This window comes from Apteryx rowi, unplaced genomic scaffold, assembly GCF_003343035.1.
Source record: "Apteryx rowi isolate R43461 unplaced genomic scaffold, aptRow1 scaffold_165, whole genome shotgun sequence".
Taxonomy (NCBI): Eukaryota; Metazoa; Chordata; class Aves; order Apterygiformes; family Apterygidae; genus Apteryx; species Apteryx rowi.
Genome location: NW_020447919.1, coordinates 1,324,599 through 1,346,610, shown reverse-complemented (window position 1 = coordinate 1,346,610; position 22,012 = coordinate 1,324,599). Strand labels below are relative to the sequence as shown.

The following is a 22,012-nucleotide window of genomic DNA, read 5'->3' as shown; positions in this document are numbered from 1 at the left end:
TGAGGCAGCTGAGGTCACTTTGGTAATTAATAAATACAAAAGTACCAAGGAGATTTTCAGTAACCAGGCGTCTCTGAAAACCAGAGACTTCTGCTTTACAAAGGCAACAGTGGGATAGGTGGTTTTACAGAAACTTTCAAAAACATTGTTAACTTTAGTTTCATAAATAAATCAGCTGACAATCTCCCACAACCAAGCCTGCCAATTCTGTGGATTATAAAGTTAACAGTGTTTGAAACTGTTACGACTACGTATGGGCTGAACAAAAGAGCTGTCAAAATTATTTCACATAAAACTCCTGGTTTTACTCAAAGTAGATTCCAGTAAAGAAAGTAGTATTTCTTTCAGTTAGCTTTCAATAAACCCATATTTTTATACTTAAATGTCCTGGTTGCCAGCCCTGATCATAGTCTGCAAAACTTCTGATGCTTTTCTTAAAGCTGCAGGTACTGAGGACAAATAGCTATGTGAGAGTTACAATTTTTATGTAAAAAAAGTAGTGGTTGTCTAATCCTCGTGGTTGGACAGGAATCATTCATTATAATGGGTTTAAAGTTGGTGCTCTAATACCTCAACATGCAGAGGCCACCCATGCTTTTGGAAAGCCTGAGGCATGCAGTCCTGAAATTTCACCCAGACGATCTAAAGGACTAAGTTCATGCTGCTGTAATTCTGTTATGTAAATTATATAAAGCTCCTCTTTACATAAACCAGGGGTGTCACCCCAAGGATTAATCTGGCGTAGTGCTCTCAGTGCAGGGCTTCGGTGGACCTGAGTATGCGTAGCAGCTCTGCAGAGGTATCACTGCAAACAGAACCAGCACTTTCCAGGGACTCTTTCTTTTTGTATTGCCTTCTACAATGAGCAAGACATGGCCTAGTAGTAGTGCCCTCTAAATATTCATGTCAGAGCTAAATTACTGTGAAGTGAACTGACGCCTTCCCATTCCTTGTGGTCAAAATCTGTTGATTCGTTCCTTCATGCTGAACTTTGTTTCGTTCTGTCTCCTTACTGTGCAAAAAACGTCATGTGCTGGGAGATGAATCACTGACTTTGCATTGGTTTAAACCTACTTTAGACCCTCTCTGTGATGATGTAAAACACTACACCAATTGCTGAGTGTACTACTAAATCACAGTCTCTGCAACTAAATCCACATTTCACAGCAGGTGTGGACGATGGCATGCCCTGGTCCTAATCAGTCCTGGTACTGTCCGTATCATAGCTCCACCTGGGACATGTCATGGGATGGTCTCCCAGTCTAAATGATCAGGGTTTGCTCCTCACAGCAGTGGGGAGACTGTGCCAGCTCATGGCTTGACTTGGGATTATCATGTACCTGGGAAGCTCAGAGCTGAAGGTCATTCCTGGATCCACTAGATTAGCTGTAGTTTATGTTTAACACAGATTCTTTATCAGACTATATGCATAAAATAAAACCAGTATTTTGGCAATAGATGCCATTTGTAACCACTGCACACTACATTGTTGAATGTCAGGTTTAAACACACCCAACAGATGAGGACTCTCAAGGGAATTAAGATGATTAAGGGGTCAGAACTGAATAGAAAATAAAGATATTAAATGCAAACTATTAGACATAATGTTTGCTCTGCATCCTAACATCCTTACCGCAGTGTCATTGGTGGTAATGTAAACCAACACATCCGAATTGTTTCTACTGTTAATGTATCGGTAACAGTTCCACACACAGCTTATCAAGTAACCCTGCAAAGAAAAGAGATTTATTATTATGTGCAGAAAATAAACCATATAGATTTTTCTGCTATAGCTTTGTAAATTATCGAACCTGGGCTGGTTAAAAGTCCTGGTTTGACAGTAAGAACAGAAGGAAAGCACAATTACTGCATGTTCCATACAAAATCTCCCCTCCTTCCCCCCCAAAAAATAGTTATTAGGGAAAAAGGGTACATATGATTATTAAATTATTCCTTTTGCTAGAGAAATCTCAGTTTCTTACTCTTTATTCCATGCCTTTAATGAAAGGCCATATCACAAAGATAGCTTTCCATGATGCAATGTAAATTGTGTGCTTGCCTAAATCTCTTGTGATGTTAAGTGATAGAAGGAACAGGCAGAGCAGTGCGGCGTGCAGAGCAGAGTAACATGCTCTTCAGAGCTCCTTTTAGGAACCAGTGTAGTTAAACAGTAAAGTACAGATATAAATAAGAATATGCGTCTGACAGAAACACAGGATAGTGACTTTGCTTGTTACAGTTGACTGTAAGGATGTGTAGTGATTCACTAAGTATTCTGATACCCTACCTCTTACTGAGCAGGAGTTTATGGAGAATGTGTTGGACTAAGTGTTACTCAGTTTAGGTAGATACTATAATCTACACCTATCTGAGTGAAGTTTACTATTCCAGATATTTAATACTACAGCATATTCAGTAGTATATTCAATTTAGCATAGACTAATTGCTTTGAAAACAAACGGCAATTTCTTTCATCCTGAATATAGCCAAAGTAACACCTTTTTGTGTATATAAGGTCTGTTTTGCTCAAATGAGCAGGTCATGTATGCTAGCTTTCTTTTTTACTCCTTTCTATAAATACAGAGAGATGCGAGTTCAATCAGAGGTCTCATTACTGTGCATAGGATACTGCACACCAATAGGGGGGTAGTTTCACAATATAAAACAAAGTATAAGTCAGACCATGACAAACAGAAGAAGGTGCTGCAGACGCAGAATGTCTCAGGAAAGAAGGTAAAAAGTAAACAGAAACCAATTTTGAGAAAGTGGAAGCAAATCTCAGTAAAAAGAACACAAGCAAGGTAGGAACTGAAGAACCATCAACCAAGTCACAGGAACCCCTGCCTTTCCTCGTGAGTGGAAGGCTGGCCAGTGACTGTGATTAAGAAGCTGACAATCCCATATATCATGTGCATTGTTTTGCTACTCTGTTTCACTTAATCAGGCAGTAATTCAATGTATTCTATATGACTGGAATGCTCTGGTGTCTGACTATTTGTGCCTGACCAGAGAAAATTGCCTGCGTAACAGTTTTTATTGAAATCTGAAATTATTTCTGACCTTTTAATCATTATTACAAATACTTTTTTCAGTATAACGCACAAAAGTTGTTATTGAAGCAGTAATCCAATTATAGGACCATAAACTTCACTGTTTTTGTTCTTGGAGCTCACTTGGCTCAGGATAGGGTTGCTGCCTGGCAATGAACTAGTAGCCTCCATTTTTTTTAACTGATTAAGCAAAATGTTCATATCCATCATCTCCTCTGCCAGCAGGAGGGGCTCCAGCCTGGCCAGCAGAGACGAACAGAGAGGCTGGAAGGTAGACAGGAGGCAGGAACACATGTGGAGGAGCAGGAGTCAGATCCTCAGCATGCCAGGGACAAAGCTGGTGGGACTAAGCAAGTGGGTCACTCTGGTGCTTTCTGCTTCTCCACCCAAGAAAGTGACAGAGAGAGAAATGCACTTTGATAGTGCCCAACTTATCTTTTTAATTAGTAGTTTCTGCATAGCAGTTCTTTCACAGACATAGTGTGTGCAAATTAAACTGCCAGTGCTGATTGGATTTGCATGTGTATCTCAGAGTGAGTCATATTTTTGTGACTCACTTGCACTGATGACCTTCCAAAAGCCTCTTATCCTCTTTAGCTGCCCTGTGTTTCCACCCRCTCCAGAGCTGTCACACAGGAGCTGTGTTTTTCAGGATGCACATGACTCACTGATTGCTTCCTTGCAGATCAGGAAGCAGTTTTTCCACTGGGGCTGAACTGGCTGAAATCTAGTAAGTTTGCTTCCTCTTCTTTATGGCGTCTTACAGGTCCTGGATGAGTTGTGTCACCGACTTTGACAATACTTTTACCACCAAATGGAGAGGACAAAAGACTTCTGGAGTGAACTGAGCCCTAAGGGAAGGTTAGACTGGCTCTACACCCCAAATTACGGGCTATAAAAGCCTGCCATAGGCTACTGAAACAACTGGTGTAAAGGCATATAAATGAGGAATTGAATCTTTTGTAGAATCAAATGCCATTGCTGTTAATTATATATAATAGTAAGTAGTTCAACAGCTTTCAGTGCTCAGATACTATTCACTGAGAAAGGCATAAGAGCTAGAGACAACGGAGCACTGAATACAGTAGACTTCTGTGGAGACACTGAACCCATTTTTATAAGAAACCCTTGTCCATTAAGGCTACCAATTTGCAAACAAATTTCTGTATTTCTTTTGTTAAAATCCGGTTTTAGAGGTGGTCAGTTTCAGATAATATAGGCTTCTGGGAGAAGCTAACATGAGATTTATTTTTTAATTCTCTCATTCTGTTTTACGTGGTAAATAAAACATGTTTAACGCCACAATATACATGTGCAGCTGTTCCATCCCTGAGCTCTAGCTCTGGTCTGCCCTGCTGCCTGAATGCAAGGGCTGTTTTTCAGTGGGTGAGGTCTATTTTAGCCCTTGAATTAAAGAGGTCACCGGTTAGCACACAGCAAGCATTTGGCTCCAGGACACTGACCTGCRTACATCTGAGAATAGAGGCAGCTCAGAGCATTTCACTGTCCAAGTACTTTGGACRTGTGTTCCTGGCCTGCTAATCACAACTCATGGAAACTCATTTTGCTCAAGATGTAATGATAACCCTATAACTTTTTCTTTAAACTTGTTCCTAATCACTGTCTTATAGTGATGCTGCTGCATCATTACATGGAATTGCTGATTTAGTTACAAAATTTTTTCCTCAAAGACTTGGGTGGGGCTTCAAATACTGCTTTAAAATGTGTGGCTGGACAGCACAGTAAAATGGTCTTCTCTAGGGAGACCAATGTTCACATTTGGAATAGGCCCTAAAAGGCATTAAATGACCTCAGTCTTACCCTTAGTGGTATTCATGACTACCACACCACAGGCTGCAGACAGACTCATTTTGGGGTGGCAGCCTTTATTCCAGAGGAGCACAATGAAGTAGTGACCACTTGAAAGGACGGGTGCATGAGAAGGGCTTAGTGTGGAAACAGGCACCATGCCTACTTCTGTCAGCTTTCAATCTTTCCATTTCAAAGGCAGTAAATAACTTTAGCCTCTATGGAACTGAAACCCACAAAATTTTATAACCCTGCCTCTCACAACAGTTATTTCATATGCACTTGTTAAGCGTGTATAACAATACTAATGTACTGCACAATTCCTACTCATCAGACATGTGCCTGACCAGCTGCTGACCAACAGGTTTGCRGAAATTAGAGGTTCCTGTATCCTGCCATTTCTTGCAACACAGCAAGGAAGAACCTCGGATGATCTGGGTCGCAGCAGCCCTCTGGGCAGTTCCTTAGTTAGCAGCCAAGCACAGGGCAAATGCCATGGATCTGACAGAAGGTGCTCAGAGTCAGGGTTGTCTGCAGAGAGTACTATTTTAGACTCCATTTATTCTGAATCTTCTGTCTATTCACAAAACTCGGCTGGTCTTTATTACTGATAAAAATGAGATAAAGATTGCTACACAAACTGAAATTTATCATGAAGGTCTCAGAGGGGTGCTAACGAGAGACCAGTTAGCCATTCATATTTCTCATTTCAATGTTGCAGGAGAAGAAACAACACAGATTTATGAAATTGCTATACTGATGAAATCTGCAATTAAATCTACCTTGTCAGCACAATAGAAAGTATTCCTTGTGAGTATGAAAAGGCTGCTGAACAAGAACCATTCTTTAAAACTGCAAAGAAATGCTGCACTGATTGAAAAAGAATTAATATAAAACCAAACCACTGGCCCACAAGTTTTTAAATAGCAGCTTATATGGGCCAGGGCATCATCTGCTATCTCACAATCTCACATATTTGGGGTATGTAACTTAAAACTAGTGACCCATGCTTTAGAGAGGCTTCCTGCATCTTTTGTAAGTACTCTGCTGCCAGCAGGCCCAGTGCTGGGACCTCTAGCAGCCTTTTGTCAAGAGGGTGGCAACATCTCCTGGCTTGGTGCTGGCTGCTCCTGGGTGCAGGAATCAGAGCTTGGCCACTGGAGCCCTGTGTTCACAGTCATGATTGCTGCTCCACTTGCCAGGGCAATGTGCCACAGGCCAGGGTTAGCCCTGCCAGCAGGATCCCACCACACTAAGATAGTAAATCTCTCAGGATGAGCACAAAACTTCATTCTGCGTCACACCTTCTTCTTTGCTGAGGACACCAGGACACACAGAGTGGTCACATACCCATGCTCAACAGTTCGTTCATGCAGCCTATAAGCATATTACAGAGACCAGTGTACTATTCATTGTGCTGGAGGTCAGCTTGCTTCCCAGAACTGGAATACCTTTGGGCTGCCTCCCTGGCAACCACCTCTTCCAGAAAAAGAAAGAAGGAAAAAGAACAGAAGAGAGGCCATATTCTGCAGCCGAGGAACACTCAGGGCAGCTTGGGGAAGGGTTTATTATAGCTGTGTTTGTGCTCACCTGAGTCTGGTCCATTTGTGCACTGGGGGCTTTGCCCTGGCTGGGAGGGGAGGTTGAAGCCTCACCCTTTCTATCCTGGCGGCTGGGGACGGCCAAAGGAAGCCGTGGCCCTGCTCCCCAAACCAGCTGCAGACAAGGGTGCGATTCAAAAGCCACTGTGTTGGTTATATGCCATCCAAGTTCCTTGTACATATATACAAATACATTTATGCTGCTGAATGTCCTCCCTCAGCCACACAGGAAACACCTATATTTCATGGTATGTAACTCTGGTTCAGTTTCTAGACAAACACAGTAAGTGATATAACATATTTTGGTCCACTCTGTTTTCAAAAAGATTCTGCTTGGTGAAAGCACCTGAAATATCCATTAGCTGCTTGGGATCCAAGTGAGTAACTAAGATTAAAAAGACAAGTGCTTCTGCGTGGTTAGCTGGCTTTAATTTTTACTATCTATCTCCTCCTCCCTGCCCTTTTTACAATGCCATGATTGCAAAGCACAAAGTCACCATCTAATACATCTGTATCTTGATTTCTGCTCAGTATTGCTTTCCTTTGTATGTAGCCAGTCCTGAAATAAAGTGTCATGATGCCAAATATTTTTGATGAATTATGTGATTCTGTTTCATATTTCCCACCAACTGAATACAGCTTTTCCTAAAGTAGCTTTTCCTAGGTTACAGTGTTTTGGTTCCTCTCTTTATTTCTGGTCAAAATCCAGAGGGAGCTCAAGCATATTTTTATGCACAGTACCTTTCCAGTTTCAGTATATAAACCTGGAGCTATCTGTTAAATCTATCAGTGATAAAGTGTGATGCATCTAATAGTACCCAGCTTTCTTTTCATGTAGCAGATTCCATAAATCTGCATAGCAGCTCTTCTGGAAACACAAGAAATTCAAATTCAAATGCCAGTGCTAACTGGAGTTTAGTGGCTGTTTCTGTGTGAGTCATAGTTTTTGTGACTCATTTGCACGATAATATGGTGCTAGAATGAGTATTAAGAAAAGCAAGAGTCTGTAATAACACTGGCTGTAAAGAGTTCAAATGAATAAAAGAATGGGATATCAATTAATACTTCAATCAACTAGCTACTTGTGTTTTTGGAAATAAGAATATGAATATGTGCTAGCAACTTTAAAACAGAATAACTTTTGTGCTATCAATTTCTTAGGTTTTCTTTGTTTCCGTAATAAGCATTTTTGCCATTTCAATTTTAGTTGCATTTCTTTACAAGCTTGAGACAACCTTGTCATATTTATCCAGTGAAATATCAGACTCATTTGGGATAAACAGGAGGTAATCCTTGCACATGAGAATTTTAAGGAAAATGTCACTTGTGTCATCTGACAGGTCTATTACACTTATAAATATTTCTTAAAGGTGCAAACAAAATCAACTGTACTGCTGTGCACATACATTTCACGCAAAGCCAGCAGGCTAAATTATATTTCTAAGCCATAAGAAAAAAGTGAGTGTCACTTTCAACGGCATCTTAAAATACCCTATCTTTTGTTTTCTATTTCAAAGCAGTTTCAATAATTTAATCTACCTTTTTTGTCACAATAACTTTCCCTTCAAATGTTGTCAAGTCTGTTGTTTGTAAGCAACATCCCAGCTGTCATCCTGCCACTTCTGGACTTCTCTAACCTAAAGCATAATTGCTCTGCAGATTATGATTTAGGGCAATAACTATTCTGAAAAAAAAAAACCAACACAAGTAATACAAGACTGATGGCACTGTGCCAGAGCAAAGGTAGATGCAGTGCGGTACCCTGTCTCTGACAGTGACCGCTATAAGAAACTTGTGGAAGAGCATGAGACTACTAGGATACTTTCCAGAGGCCCAAAGCTCGGGGACTACTTGAGCCGTAGGCGATGTTTTTTTCATATGTGAATTTGTCTAATCTTATTTTAAGCTCCTTTTGGGCTTCTGGCCTGCACAGCAGGTGGGGCCGACCTTGCTGTGCTGTGAACCTGGTGCGGGGGTTTCCCACGAGCCCTTTCCGGCTGCGCTGGGCAAAGCTGCACCTCCCCTCGCCTGGAACCTGCCGCTTCCACCCCCACCCTTGAGTTTCACCTGACAGCAAATAAATCGCTCCCTATTCCCCTTAGCCATCCTGTGTGATAGTCCTGTATGTTCTCCCTCCCAGGAGGGACAATCTGAATCTATCTAGCTGTTCCTCATACAGAAACTGTTGCCTACTTCTGATCATTTTTGCTTCTGTCTCTGCAGACAGGGCCTGCAACTCCACAGCATCCTTTTTGAGCTGGGGCAACCAACCAGGAGTGAACTTTTGCTTCGAAACATCAGTGCACTGCAGACATCAAAACTGGCATAGTAATGACTTCTGGTTTGTTTTCTATTCCTTTTCTGATATTCTTAACATTTGCTTTACTTGTTTGACCATGACTGAGCACTAACCTGATATTTTTACAGGTCTATCTATTATAACTACAAGATCCCTTTTTAGAGTGGTCATGCTTAGTTCAGAGTCCACTGTAGTGTGTGTGAAACAAGGATTGTATTTCCCCTATGCCATCACTTAGAATTTGTCATCATAGAGTTTCATCTGCCATTTTATTGCTCAGTCACTCAGTGCCATGATACCCTTCTGTGATGTTTTCTGGGCTGTTTCTTTTCCCTATTTTGAATGTTATTGCAAAGAATGTTGTCACTTTATCTTCATCCCCTTTCCCAGATCATTTATGAATATATATACATAAAATATATATATATACACATACACACACACTCTGCATGGGTCTCACTGTTGTAAAGACTGATAATTTATCCTTACCCCCTATTTCCTAGCTACAGTCTAGGAAAGGACCTTCCTGCTTATCCCTACACATCTTTTTTTTTTTTTAAGGTTTTGATGAAAGACTCTGCCAAAAGTCTTTTGAAAAAACAGGAAGACCATATCCACAGGCTCTCTCTTGTCCACAGGATCCTCCACTCCTTAAAAGGCTTGTGTGGCATTAGCTCCCTATGCAAGAGCCACGCTGACCTTCCCCATTATGGCATATATGTTCATGTGTTTGTCCATGAGATTTTTTTTTTAAACCTGTTCTTTTTTTAGTGTCTATCACTTTGCTTTGTAAAGCTCTCAGACTGCCTGGTCTGTAGTTCCCTAGGTCCCTTCTGGAGCCAGGTCTCCCAGCAGGGGACATTTCACCCATGACCAGAAGTAAATATACACAGTAATGCACTTACCTTAAAAGCCAAAATGATACTTATGAAAAGAAGTATAATCACAACCAGACAGGTCGGGTTCACAGACATGATCTCTTCCTTGTAGGGAAAATTGGTGGGCTGCAAAAGCAAAAACAAGGAAAACACTGTAAGTTAATCTCAGGAGTCATTTAAGAGCCATTCAATTAATGCACTCTGTAATTAATAGCTCACAAGACTTGTGATGTACTAAATCAAGAGCCCTTTGCCCAATGACCAGTTTCTGAAAGCCTGGCTGGTGTAGGCAGTACAGGGGCAAAGGCTCAGCCTGCCCAGCGTTCACTGGAGGGCTGAGGGATTTGCTTTTTGCTTGGTATAGATTGTGGGTTTTTTTTCCTTTGTGCACATTTGTTTTGTGCCTCAGGTTCTTCTGTTATCTCATACATGAAATGGAAGTGACAAAATTCTTCTTCCTTCTTAGAACAGGCTCCAGTGATTTACAATTGTGAAGCACTTCAGGATCACTGTCTGAAAAGCAACCTCTAACAATATTTTACTATATTCTTTATGGCTCAAAGAAAATCATGCCATAGCTGTCCCTCTAAAATGAGTGTTCCAGATTGTTGTGAAATATTGCAATGCACAACTTTCTGTTTCAGTTAGAATAAATTATAGTGCATAGATAAAGCTGTTCTCCACAAAAGATAACTTCACTGCAACACTAGTTCATTATAGATGAATGCATTAGCCCCTTCTATACGCAGCTCCTTTGTCTTTACAGATCTAATTAATTAATCAGGTCTGCTCTGCATCCTTCTCTGGACAATTAACTAGAGGAAGCTATAACTGTGTTCTCAGCTATGGTGGTGTAAATCCAGAGCAACTCCTGAATACCACTTATACCAGAACTTCGCCCAGTGCATCAGGAAATTCTCTTTTTTGACAGCTGTTAGTGAGAATCGTTCTTTAGTGCTTCCATGAGCTGTTATGACTGGTTAACATCAACAGCTGCTGTAACCATTTGAAGCTAAATGTTACATAAGCACATTTTCTGTTTCTTGACAGCAATGTTTCTGTTCTTGTATTGAATTTCATGACTCAAGTTTTTATCACTTTATCTTCTTTGTCAAGGTACAGTATTGTAGGCATCTAGCTTGCTATAATTCATTGAGTTACTTCTTTTTTCACACAAAAAGTTTATTGCTAAACATAGTGGATGCAGTCACCCAGAGACCAAGAAAGCAAGAGCGTATGTCAATGAAAGATGCACCGAAAAATAAACACAAGCATTATATGTGGAAAATTTAAGAATTAATGCCATAGCTGACCCTGCTGCTTGCAATAGTGGGGTCACGTATTTGGTTAGTACAGTCAGTCACAATAAAACTGCTCAAATACAATTTCATTTAGTGCTGACCTACTATTAAAAAATCAGTCAAACTGGTTTGTGAATGGAATAAAAACTCCTAGTGAGGCTTTGGCTCTGTTTCAGTCCAGTTTTGGGGAACCTGAGGGAACCTGTCACCAGTTTAAGATGGGACAACGGACCTGCTGGTGCTCTGTTCAGAGCCTCATGGCCTGTTTCCAGACCCAGCTCAACGGGGATGTACACGGAGGCAAGAAGAGGGTGGGAAAATGACCAGTACAGTTCCTGCTGCCCTAAAGAGCAGGAGCGCCTGCTGGGTCCATGGCCCCGAGGTGGCCAAGCCCGGAGCAGCACATGCTGCTGAGCGGCTCCGGGCTCTCCCTTGCGCCCGCTGGGTTTCAGCTGCAAGGATGGTAACTCAGCCTCGAGAGCAACAAGTCAGGCGAGGACGCGAGGAGTGAGCACTGCGGTTTGCGTCGTTCAAGCTCGGCTGGCTGTTTTTCTTTCCCAAAGAGATCTGCCCTGAAGGGAAGCCTCCACAAGGCTTCCCCTGGTCCCCCACGGCGGTGGTCTGGGAGCCTGCGCGGCAGCTGCCCCCGCCGCCAGGCTGCGGGCAGCATATGGTGAAGAGTGTGAAGACCAATGTCAGTCCCTCCTGGGTGCTTCCCATCTTGCCGCGTGACAGGAGAAGCCTGCTGGGGTTCACTGAAGAGCGTAGGGCCAGCGGGTCAATGGGGAAGAAGCTCCCCTTGCTTCCTAGCATGGTTGGTGGCTCCCTGGCACTGTGGCCTCGGTGTCCTGACGGCTGCCGGGGAGGTTCACTGCACACCAACGGGCACCGTTCCTCGGGTGGCCACTGTGCTGCGGAAATGTGTTATACAAGGGGTACGGTGAAGGCCTGAATTAATGTTAGGAGGAGAAATTATGGCTGGAGCAGGCAGCAGGGAGACAAGAGGATGCCAGGGGTGCAGCCCCGGGGGCTCGGTGTGCTCCTGCGGGCAGACAGCGAGGCGACCTCGGCCTCTGGCACAACCGGAGCTGTCCCACCAGATGCGCGGCACCCGATGCACCCCGTCAGGCTAAGGCATCATCCCACTTGTTGGTGGGACACGTCYCACCTGGATGTGCAGAACCTGACGCATCCCAGTGGGCTAAGGCACCGTCCCACCCGTCAGCGGGACACGTCCCACCACGGGGAGCAGTTTGCAGCATCTGCTCTGACTGGCTCCTTCTAAGCAGCAGAAGTTTAACACTCTTCTGCCCTCCATTTCAGATCAAAGTAGGTACCAAAAATGGTTCAGACAGTTCATTCTCTAAAAACACCCATTGCCCTCCCCGATGCTGTTTTGACCTCAGGTATGGAGGTAGGTGTATGCAGTGGGAAGGGACAAATTTCACTCCCTGCTGCCGTGCTGGAGGTTTGTCCCCCATGGTGAAATCAGGAGGTGAAATCCTGCTGGGGGAAAGGCCCGGGCACAGGGCTCAGCATGAGCACGCAGCGAGGGCACCGGTGCTGCAACTCCATGGGCAAGCTCCATGTTAATTGTTGGGCAAGATTTCATGAAGCTGAGACAGAAATCCAGCTGGGTGGGGAAAATCAAGCCCGTCATTAGACATACACAAGTGATTTTGCAGCGGGACATTATGCAATTTTATACATGAACAAAGAAGTAGTTGTAATGGTGTGGGACCAGCATGCTAAAATCATCATTAAAGTGTCATTCGTCATATTGTCATGAACACTGAGAGTGCTACAGACATAATAATTAACCTGGTGAACTTTCAACTTAAAAAAATTACTGCTCACACATAGCAAAGTTCTGGTATTCACTTAAAAAGAATCTAAAACTTACATGGAAAGGATATTTCTTTTATATTGTACAAATCCACAACAAAAACAAAAAACCCAAGCCTCTAGCCCCATTGCATTCTCTCAATCTGTTTGCATAACCTTTCATATTTTCCTTCTGCTTGGAACACAAAAATGCACTTTAAAACATGGCATGGATTCTCATTCAACAGTTATAATCCTCTGAGCATTAAAATCTTATAGAACCTAAAGAAAACAATGTTTCTGTAGAATTTTTTAAGCCGAGCTATGAATTTAATCGTACTCCTACTTTGAAATTATAAAATGATATTAAAAAATGTCAGAAAGGATATTCCCTATTTAAGATATAGTTCATAGGAATAATTTATTTAAGTTTATTCTCTTTTACATTCTATAGAAGTTTCCCCTAGAATTTAAAAGCAAGACTGATACAACCTTAACTGTTAGACAGTAGTACTCCAGTTAGTTTCATAGTAAAGCTATCTAATATACTTTGAAATTTTCTTTAAATGAACTGCAATAGTTCAGTACTTTAATAAAAAACAAGTTTGCATATGTCAGCTGCAGACTAGCCTGTTCTGCACCTCTGGTTTAATTCTTTATGTATACTGTATCAGATGATAGAAGATTAAGTGCTTAATTCTAAGGTTTTAGAAAGCACATATGTGAAAGATTTAGTCGGGATAAAGAATTGTGCTTTAGGTCAAACTACTTTAGACCCTACTGCTCCAAGAAACAAAGTAATTTTTGTTTTATACATGCAGTATTTACTGTAAGGGAAGAGTTTTTGCCCTTATAGTGACAGTCATAACTTTACAAAGTTTTATGACATGTCATTGCCGTACAACATTTCAAATGCTGGATTTGTAACAGCTACTTACTTTACGTGACTCTTCATGTTGAGATGTTCTTGAAATTTATGGGTATTGTGACACACCTGTGCGCAACTAGATATTAGAAGGTAACAAAAAGTTTCCAAAGACACTTGCCGCTCTGAAAGCAGCAGCCAGCATAGGCTGACATTACAAAATAGCCTGCAGACATAATGTTCTGTATTTCAGAATTGCACCATTTTTAGCTAGAGCTCAGCTTACACTATTGATAGGTACTTTATTTATCGCCCTGCTGAAAGTACATGGAGCATTCTACAGAAGCTCCCAACTCACCACCAATAGACCTAAACCTGTGCACCAAAGTGGACAGATAAAATAATAATTCCAGATACTAGCATGGGGGAGTAGAAAAGGTTAAAAACATGGGGTTTTGACCTTAGAGTGACCATTGGCATTGTAAGAAAATATGGACTGAATTTTTACTAAAGTTCCTTCATGACAGCCAAAAATACTCCATTACCAAATGCATACATTCTTCCAGCTATTCAATAATGGATTTGCAAAATGACTGGGATTTTTCATTTCCTTGATGGAGCTGTGTCCCCTAAAATATCACTCCCCAAATTCACAGCAATTTTAGATGAAAAAACACTGTAAGAATGCCAGGAAGAAACACAACCCAGTCCTGTTCTTTCTGCCTACMTTGGCAGGCCTCTGCAAAGGGCATGTGTGCAAGATGTCTCTAGGGCTTATTTATAAGTCATTGAGAGTCATCCTGCCCAATTTGCATGACTAAGATCTCACCCCTGGGAACAAGGGTATTAATTACAGTCTTGTTCTAAGCATAGTGCTTAAGACTACAAACATATCTAGCACAAACATTATTAAAAGAGGGAAACAAATCTGCGGTACAAAGCTTCTTCAACAGTATTTGGGTTCTAGCACTGCATTGCTGGCATTGTTATTAACCAGAAAGGCTTGTTTTCAGTTTTGTCTTGTTCTGTATCTGAATATCTGATGCCAGCAGATGTGATCTTCACCTGTACCTTTTGCTCCTGCCCTCTCAAACAGAGTGTGTTTGCTCTGGACCAAATGTGATGTCCTTCTGCTGACTGATGTGGACCTTATGAAGAAGTGTCCGAACAGATTCCTGCTGAACTACTTGGGCTTGAGGCCACAGCTAAGACAGAAGAGGGGTAAACAGCTTCAAAGAAAGTTATATAAGATAATCAAGACTATTGTACATCAGCTGAAATTAACTACAAAATTCACCACAGCTCTTTGTAGTTTTTGCCAATCACTAATTTCCACTGTGTCCAGTGAAATAAAAACAGGTTCTTGTTTCTAACTGAACTTGACCTGGATTAGTTTTTAACTACTCATTCTCATTATGTTTCTCCTCTAATTTAAAGAGCCTTTCAATACCTAGTTATTCTGCACACGAAAACTGTAACGACATCAACTCTCAGTCTCCTTTCTTGACAAGCTAAGCAAGAAAAGTTGATTGTCTCTCATCATACAACATTGTATCTAATTTTCACAGAGTTTTCAGAGGAACTTTTTTGCATATTCTCTAACTTTTCAACATTGTTCTTAATGCCCAGACACCAGAAATAGACAGATGCAACCAATGACACCAACACAAAAGGAAAGTATCCTATTATTGCTCCTATTTTTTCATGTCCACAAATCCCATGAACAGTTTTTGCAAATAGCAAAAAAAGAATTGGACGCTCCTGTTTAGTTACTCCTTAGATTGCCTCCAGAGTCACTGCAYCCCAGGTACAGTTGCCATACAATAAGATCATCTGTATTCCTCATTCTCAAAAGCATTTCTTTATGTTAGCAGTGTAACACACTGCTGAATGGACTCAGGTCCCAGTCTGTCTAGTTCACTCCGAGTAATGGCTCTGTCCTTAGCGTTATTTACTTCTCCATCAGTCTCTGTGTCAGCTACAGATTTTATTAGAACTGATTTTGCTGGGAAGAGTCACAAGTACTTACTCTGGGCAATGCAGGGATAAAATCTTTCTGAGAGTGATGCAGAATAGCTAGATTAGGTTCCTGGCTGAACCTCCTTCTGGAGGACTTGATTCATCTAGACAGTGAGCCTAGCAAAGCTCTCCTGAGGCTGAAGTGAGCCTTTGTGAACAGCCTCATGTGTACCAAGATTACTAACGGAAATAAGAAAGAACATGAAACCAAGGGTCAATTCCCGGAGACCTTCCTCCACCCATGAGAAAGACCCATTGGAAGATGCTTGACTTGACCATTACCCTTTGCAGTCTACCAGCTAACCTGTTCTAATACATTTATATATCCTTTATTGATCTAGTGCTTTATTGTTGCTCTGAATAACATGCTGCAAAGTCAAACATCTTACAAAAGTCCATTATGCCAGYGCCCATCTTTATTGACTAACCTAGTAATCTTGTCAGTGAGAGAAAATGAGTTTGCCTGCAGGACTGATTTTCCATAAAACTGTGCTGACAGTCATTAATCATATTCCTCTGTTCTAATCCTTTATCAATTGAATCTCATCTCAGCACTTCTGTTACTCTGCTTGGTAGTGATGTCAGGCTAATCAGCCTATAATCACCCTGGAATTTCCCCTTGTTCTTTTGAGCACTGACAGTTCAGCACTCAGGCAGTCTTGTGGAATTTCATTACCAATCCAGAAAGAGATTTACATCAGTAAGACACAGATCTGTGCAACCAGGCATTTTAATGCTCAAGAGTGCAAATTATCTTGACCTGCTCATTTAAAAATTAAGTATTCAGAGTAAAAACTGTCTAAAATGTTCCTTGACTGTCAGTGAATGGAAAGTACTTCAATACCCCATGCAATATAAACATGCTATATTGCTTATTTCCAAATGCAGAACAGAAATAGCTAGTGAGCACTTTTTCCTTTTCTGAATCAATAATTTCATTGCCTCTGCCCAGTAATGGCCTCTCCTTGGATTAGGGTTTTTTTTCCTTTTTTACTTCTAATATCCTTATGCTAACTAGTAACCTTTTGTCCTTTCCAGCTATAGATTTTTCTCTGAGGTGTTTAGATTTGTCAATTATTTTTTACTTCTTGTAACTTCTAAAGAAGGTTTCATTAATTTCAACTAGCCAGAAATAAAGCATCTCAACAGCATGGCAAATTCTTAAAAGGAGATTAGGAAATATCCACCTTTCTGCAAGTCAAACAGTAGGACCCAGCTCTGTGCCTCAGCATACCACAGAAAAAGCTTCCATGGACGGATGCGGACAGCAGACGGTGGCTACACTGGATGGGAGGGAAAAACATGTCCTTCTTGGAGTTATCAGTAAAACATTGGAGTTACCTTTAGAAATGTAGGTCRAAGTAGCAACATGGCTCAAAAAACATTCTTCTACACAGTTTGAAATATCTTGCAAGGTGTGCTCCTTATATTTCTGCTGTGGAAGGGTTGTAAACTACAGGAATGACAATGATATTTCAAAAAACTTTTTGAGAGAATCATCTCTTCTTTCTCCTCCTTTGTGCAAATCCCAGCTGTGGCACCAGACAATGGGTTTTCTGCAGAATAGCAGTAACTTTTCTGTGTGCAACTCTCAGCCTGTTCCTGTCCCCAGGCTGCTGCTTTCCCCCTTACATTCTTGCACAGTGACCAAGACAGAGTTAAACCTGGTTACAACTAACCCTCTGGGAAGGGGGGAGAGTTAGCTCCAGAGCCCCAGTTCATCGTGCAAGCATACAGACGTTTGTGCTGCCCCAAGTGAGGGGCTGGCACTGAGTTAGAAATGAGGGACCGCAGGCAAAGGACAGACAGGTGGGCTCCTTCTGGTGGCAGTGCACTTAAAGCACTCACCAAGCTATGACCTTAATTTGCTGTTTTCCACTCGTATCTCTGGGTATCTTTTGAATTATTCCTCTGCTTCTCTTCCAATGAAACATCCTCTGTGAACACAGGAGGGTGTTAAATAAGGCAAAGGATAACACAGGCCCTGATACACTCAGCTCCCGCTGGCTTGACACATTGCCACTTCCCACAGATCTGTGAGTGACTGCTTATCTGCCTACTGTTTCTCATTACCTGCTATTTATACTTCCCTAGTTTTCTATCCCCATAACAAAGTTCATAGCCAAGCTAATCTGAATTCAAGTTCTCAGGGCAGATTTTCAGAGACAGTTGCAGCATTAGCTGCTCCCAGAGCTCTGTAACTCCATCTGAACGCACAGGCCAAGGTCCTGTGATGAGAAGGAGGTCAATAAATTTTTGTCTTCACTGTAGGTGGTTGCAATCACATCATGTAAGCTCACACGATCATGACTATGGTTGTTTGGCCAAAGTAGATCATGGCAAGAAGGGAGCCTGTAATTGTTCCTAAGAAAGAATTTGATAATATTTTCTAGCAAAACCAAACCTATCTTGAATCAAACTCCTGCCTAATGAAATCTGTGCTAAAGTCACCAAATTAATTCAAAGGAGCAACAAAACATCCTTGAAATAGTACCAAAACTAAGCCACTAACTGATCAACTCTGTATATCAACACAATAACTCTGAATCCAAAAGCAATCACTTACTGATCTGTGTCTTGAAATACAGTTCTCATTCTAAATGAAATGGTGCTTAGAGCTTTCACAACACTGCCAAACTCCAAAGCTCTGCACAAATATTGTAACAAGTTAATAATGCAACCTCACAAGGAGGTTGAATACAGACAAGCAAGCTCCATCTGAGAGGACTTTTCAAGGACTGCATAGGAAGTCAACAGTAAACCATTGGCTGGAAATAAAGGACAAACTATGCATTGTTTCAGTTTTCCCTAAAGCCCCAAAAGATTTTTGAACATCAATTGATTTACCAGCTGGCGGAGGTAGTCCTGAACTGTGCTGGGATAGACAAGTACGCTGATGGCAACCAATGTGTTGAGAGCAAAGTCAAAGATCTGGTAACAGAAGAAAGGAATGATCCAAGCTGCATGTTGCTAAAAAGGAAATAAAATAAAAACTCATCAGCCACAAGCTAAAAATGAAGGAGATATTTCTTTCTGCACTAAAATCTAAAGAATATTTGACAGAATGCAGTGTTACACTTCATGAAACCAAAACAGAAAATAACTCTTTAAATGAGCTAAAAGAAACATGACATTCAGCCAAAAGAGTTGGCCAAGCCAACTTGGCTGCTAAACTGCTATAATATGGATGGTGTAAGTCCCATGATTCATTTAACTGTGACATGTAGAAACCACTTAACACCACCCTCACTTTCTTGGACATCAGTCTCTCTCTTTTTTTTTTTAAATTAATGGGATTAATATTGGTACAAACCCCAGGTTTGAGAGGTGAATGGGAAAAAATTCCCTTAACTTTTATAGGAACAAGATTCAGATCTCTGAAATCAGAACTTGCCTGGAGCTTACTCATATTTGAAACTGTAGACAGTAAACGTAACTGGGCAGTCTTCCTGCCTTCAGAATGGGGCCGCGAGATATCACAGATTTAAACAATCAGTTCTATCTCTATTTTTTTTTTGCTGTTTTCAACTAAACAACAACTAAAGAAATTGTTAGGAAGTAGTTTTCTTAATTTTGTTTCTACAGAGTTTTATAAGTCACTTGATGCATACCTTTACTGACTATAATGAATTACCTTATATGCTCCATATGTAGCCATTGCACAGATCAGAATCATAAGGAGGGAAATTGCCGTAGCTATGCACATATCTGGAAGAGAAATACATCAAAATGACTGCAGATAAATACAGAGTTCAGTTCTGTTATTTTGCCATCTGCCCAGTGCAGTGCATCTGGAAGAGCAAGATGGTAAAGTGAGGTGGAGATGGGGGCAAGTAGAACATTCACCCTACATTGGATGAAATCTCTGGCTCCTGTGGGAAACCTCCCAAACAAAATGAGAAACAAAGAGCAACAGCTGATGAACACATCACACTGCACAAGCATCTGCAACTTCTACCAGGCTGGGGAGATGCCATGAATATTTTCATTTTCTGAGTATTTTCAATAGTCAGGGGAAGACTTGACTAGAAGACTATTTTTGCCTGTGATGATGACATATGCATCTGCAAAGTGTCTGAACTGTAGTGAAAAAGTGACCATCGCAGATAAATCTGAGCTTACCAGACCCACATGAAGCTCAGCAGGAGCCAGCTGCCTGGCTATTACCCACCCCCTCTGGTACATTTACAAGCTGCATCAAACTCTGTCTGCTGTGACACATCTCCCAGTATCAGCACAGCTCATGTGGGTCAGCAGGAACTACTGTCACATCTTTGACCACCATTGTGGACATGTCTCTCAGTCTAAAAAAATTCACAGCCTTAAAAGTGATGTCCATATTGATCTAAATAGCTAAGTTCAAATTAACCTTAGCAAGACCGGGATCTTCTCATTATTGCCATTCTTACTCTGTGACTAACCCAAAGGATGGCCAAGCTAAAATGGATCTGGAAACAAACAAAAAGAGAATAAACACCATAGCTTGTTTTTGCACTAATAGCTGCTGTGCACCATTGCTCACATATCTCTAAAATCTTCAGAAAAGCAGAAAGGAATTTTTAAAAGGAAAACTGGACAAGGCAGGAAAAGGCATCTTAGAGTAGAAATCCTGGAAACTTTAATTTCAACTGAGAATAATACAGAGTTGTACTGTTTATTAATAATATAAATTCATGACTGTCTGGAAAGGTAAAGTAGTATGAAAAGCAAAATACTCTTCAAGGTTTTGATTGGAGCAATTACAGGAGTCCTTTATTTTTCTTCCATGGCCACTGAGCTTTCAATTAACTTCTCATTACATTTTAGGAGATCCTAAGCCATGAACTGCTGGAAGGAGATCCTGGGGGAAAAAATAACATTTGGTCTTTTCCTGTAGACCTCCATGGATACCATTACTGGCTGTAGTCAGAATGCCAGAAGAAAGACAGTATTTCTGAGCCTGACGTTGCATTATTTGGGAATGCAACAAAACACTGCATCTACTTTTCAGAGGCTAAGAGAGCATACAAAGAGAAAAGAGGATGCAAGGTATATGGGACATAATCTCTAGAATTCTCAGCTGGCCTGTGAGATATCTGCTGCTTACAGCTCTGTTACCAGGTGCTTTTAAACTACCTTCCCTGATGAAGCATCAGGTAGAACTGGGTTACACTGAAGTACAAGACAGATATTCAGACAGTTCACTATCCATCATTGCCTGACTCTGGAGGCATTTAAGGTGCTAAAATGCCTCCAYTTGATCACAGAGTTGCCATGGCATCTAAATATGAATTCCAGCACATGATGAGAAGCATCCCATAGCTAAGGGATGCCTCCCTGGCTGCAGCAAAATGTGGTTCTGTGTAGGTGCCCTTAAGCCTGCAGTGAAGTCCCTCAAAGGGCCTGGCTTTAGCCATAGTGCAAACACTTGAATCTTTATATTATTATCAAAATAAATAACTTGTGCCACGGTCGAATCTCATCCAGGACAGAGGCACCCAGCACTCAGCCCTGAGTTTAGCTGCACCCCAACACTCAGTGTTTCCTACCAGGTGGCTTTAAGCAGCTCATTTTGTGGATGCTGGGAACTGCCGTATGGAGGCACGTGGGCTCCCTGCTTGTGATTCAGAAGGGGCTGACACCTCCTTAGAGCATCCCAAATTGCTCTTTGGAGGAACCTCCTTCTCCTCACTGATTGTATAGGGAATACCAATATGCAGCTTAGGCATCTGAGTTATATTGCCATGACCAGTCTCTAGCTTTTTAGGTGCTGTAATAGCTGTAATAGCTGTGCCTATTACAGGTAAGCTGAATTCTGCCCTCAGGAGAGAGAAGCACCTAAAAAACAAGCCTGTGCTAATAAAAGTTGCCACAGTCTCCCCACACTCTTATTTATGCTGTCAGTTACTCTGATTGCCCCGTATGCATCATGTGAAATCAAAATGATTTTGAATAGACCAGGTATGATCAAGATAATGAAAGAAAAGAAGTGGAAATGGTTGCTTACAGCCACTGACCCAACTGAAGCTCTCAATAAAGATACTCTTGGATCAATTTTGTTATTTTAAGTCATCAGTTTGAAGGTACTGCTCATTTATTTATTCCAACCATTCTTAACCCCAGTCACCTATTCACTGTTTCCAAGGGGAAGCTGCTTTCATTGTCAGTGATGGCAGATGCAGCAGGTTACAGGCCTTGCTTTACTTATGATCATGGCAGTACGAAGCCAGAGCCTAGTAAATTGTTATAAACTTGACATTCAGGCTTTGTTCTGATACACTCATGTTCCCAGTCTTTTCTGCCTCTCTAGCTGTGCTCTGCTATGCCAAGTCCAACTTGGCTTAAGCTGGTTCTTTCTCATTTAAGACTTCACTGGGTTTATTGAGC

At 41.4% G+C, this 22,012-nt stretch overlaps 1 protein-coding gene across 1 annotated transcript in view; it reads right to left on the bottom strand.

Moving 5' to 3' along the window:
* Positions 1-22,012, bottom strand: part of LAPTM4B (lysosomal protein transmembrane 4 beta) — a 55,799-nt gene that overhangs the window by 17,788 nt on the left and 15,999 nt on the right. Inside the window, exons 3-6 of the mRNA XM_026060159.1 lie at positions 19,281-19,354; positions 18,494-18,616; positions 9,665-9,763; positions 1,634-1,729 (exon numbers count right to left, since the gene is read on the bottom strand). Of these exons, the coding sequence (XP_025915944.1) occupies positions 1,634-1,729; positions 9,665-9,763; positions 18,494-18,616; positions 19,281-19,354 (392 nt within the window). The remainder of the gene's footprint in view (positions 1-1,633; positions 1,730-9,664; positions 9,764-18,493; positions 18,617-19,280; positions 19,355-22,012) is intronic.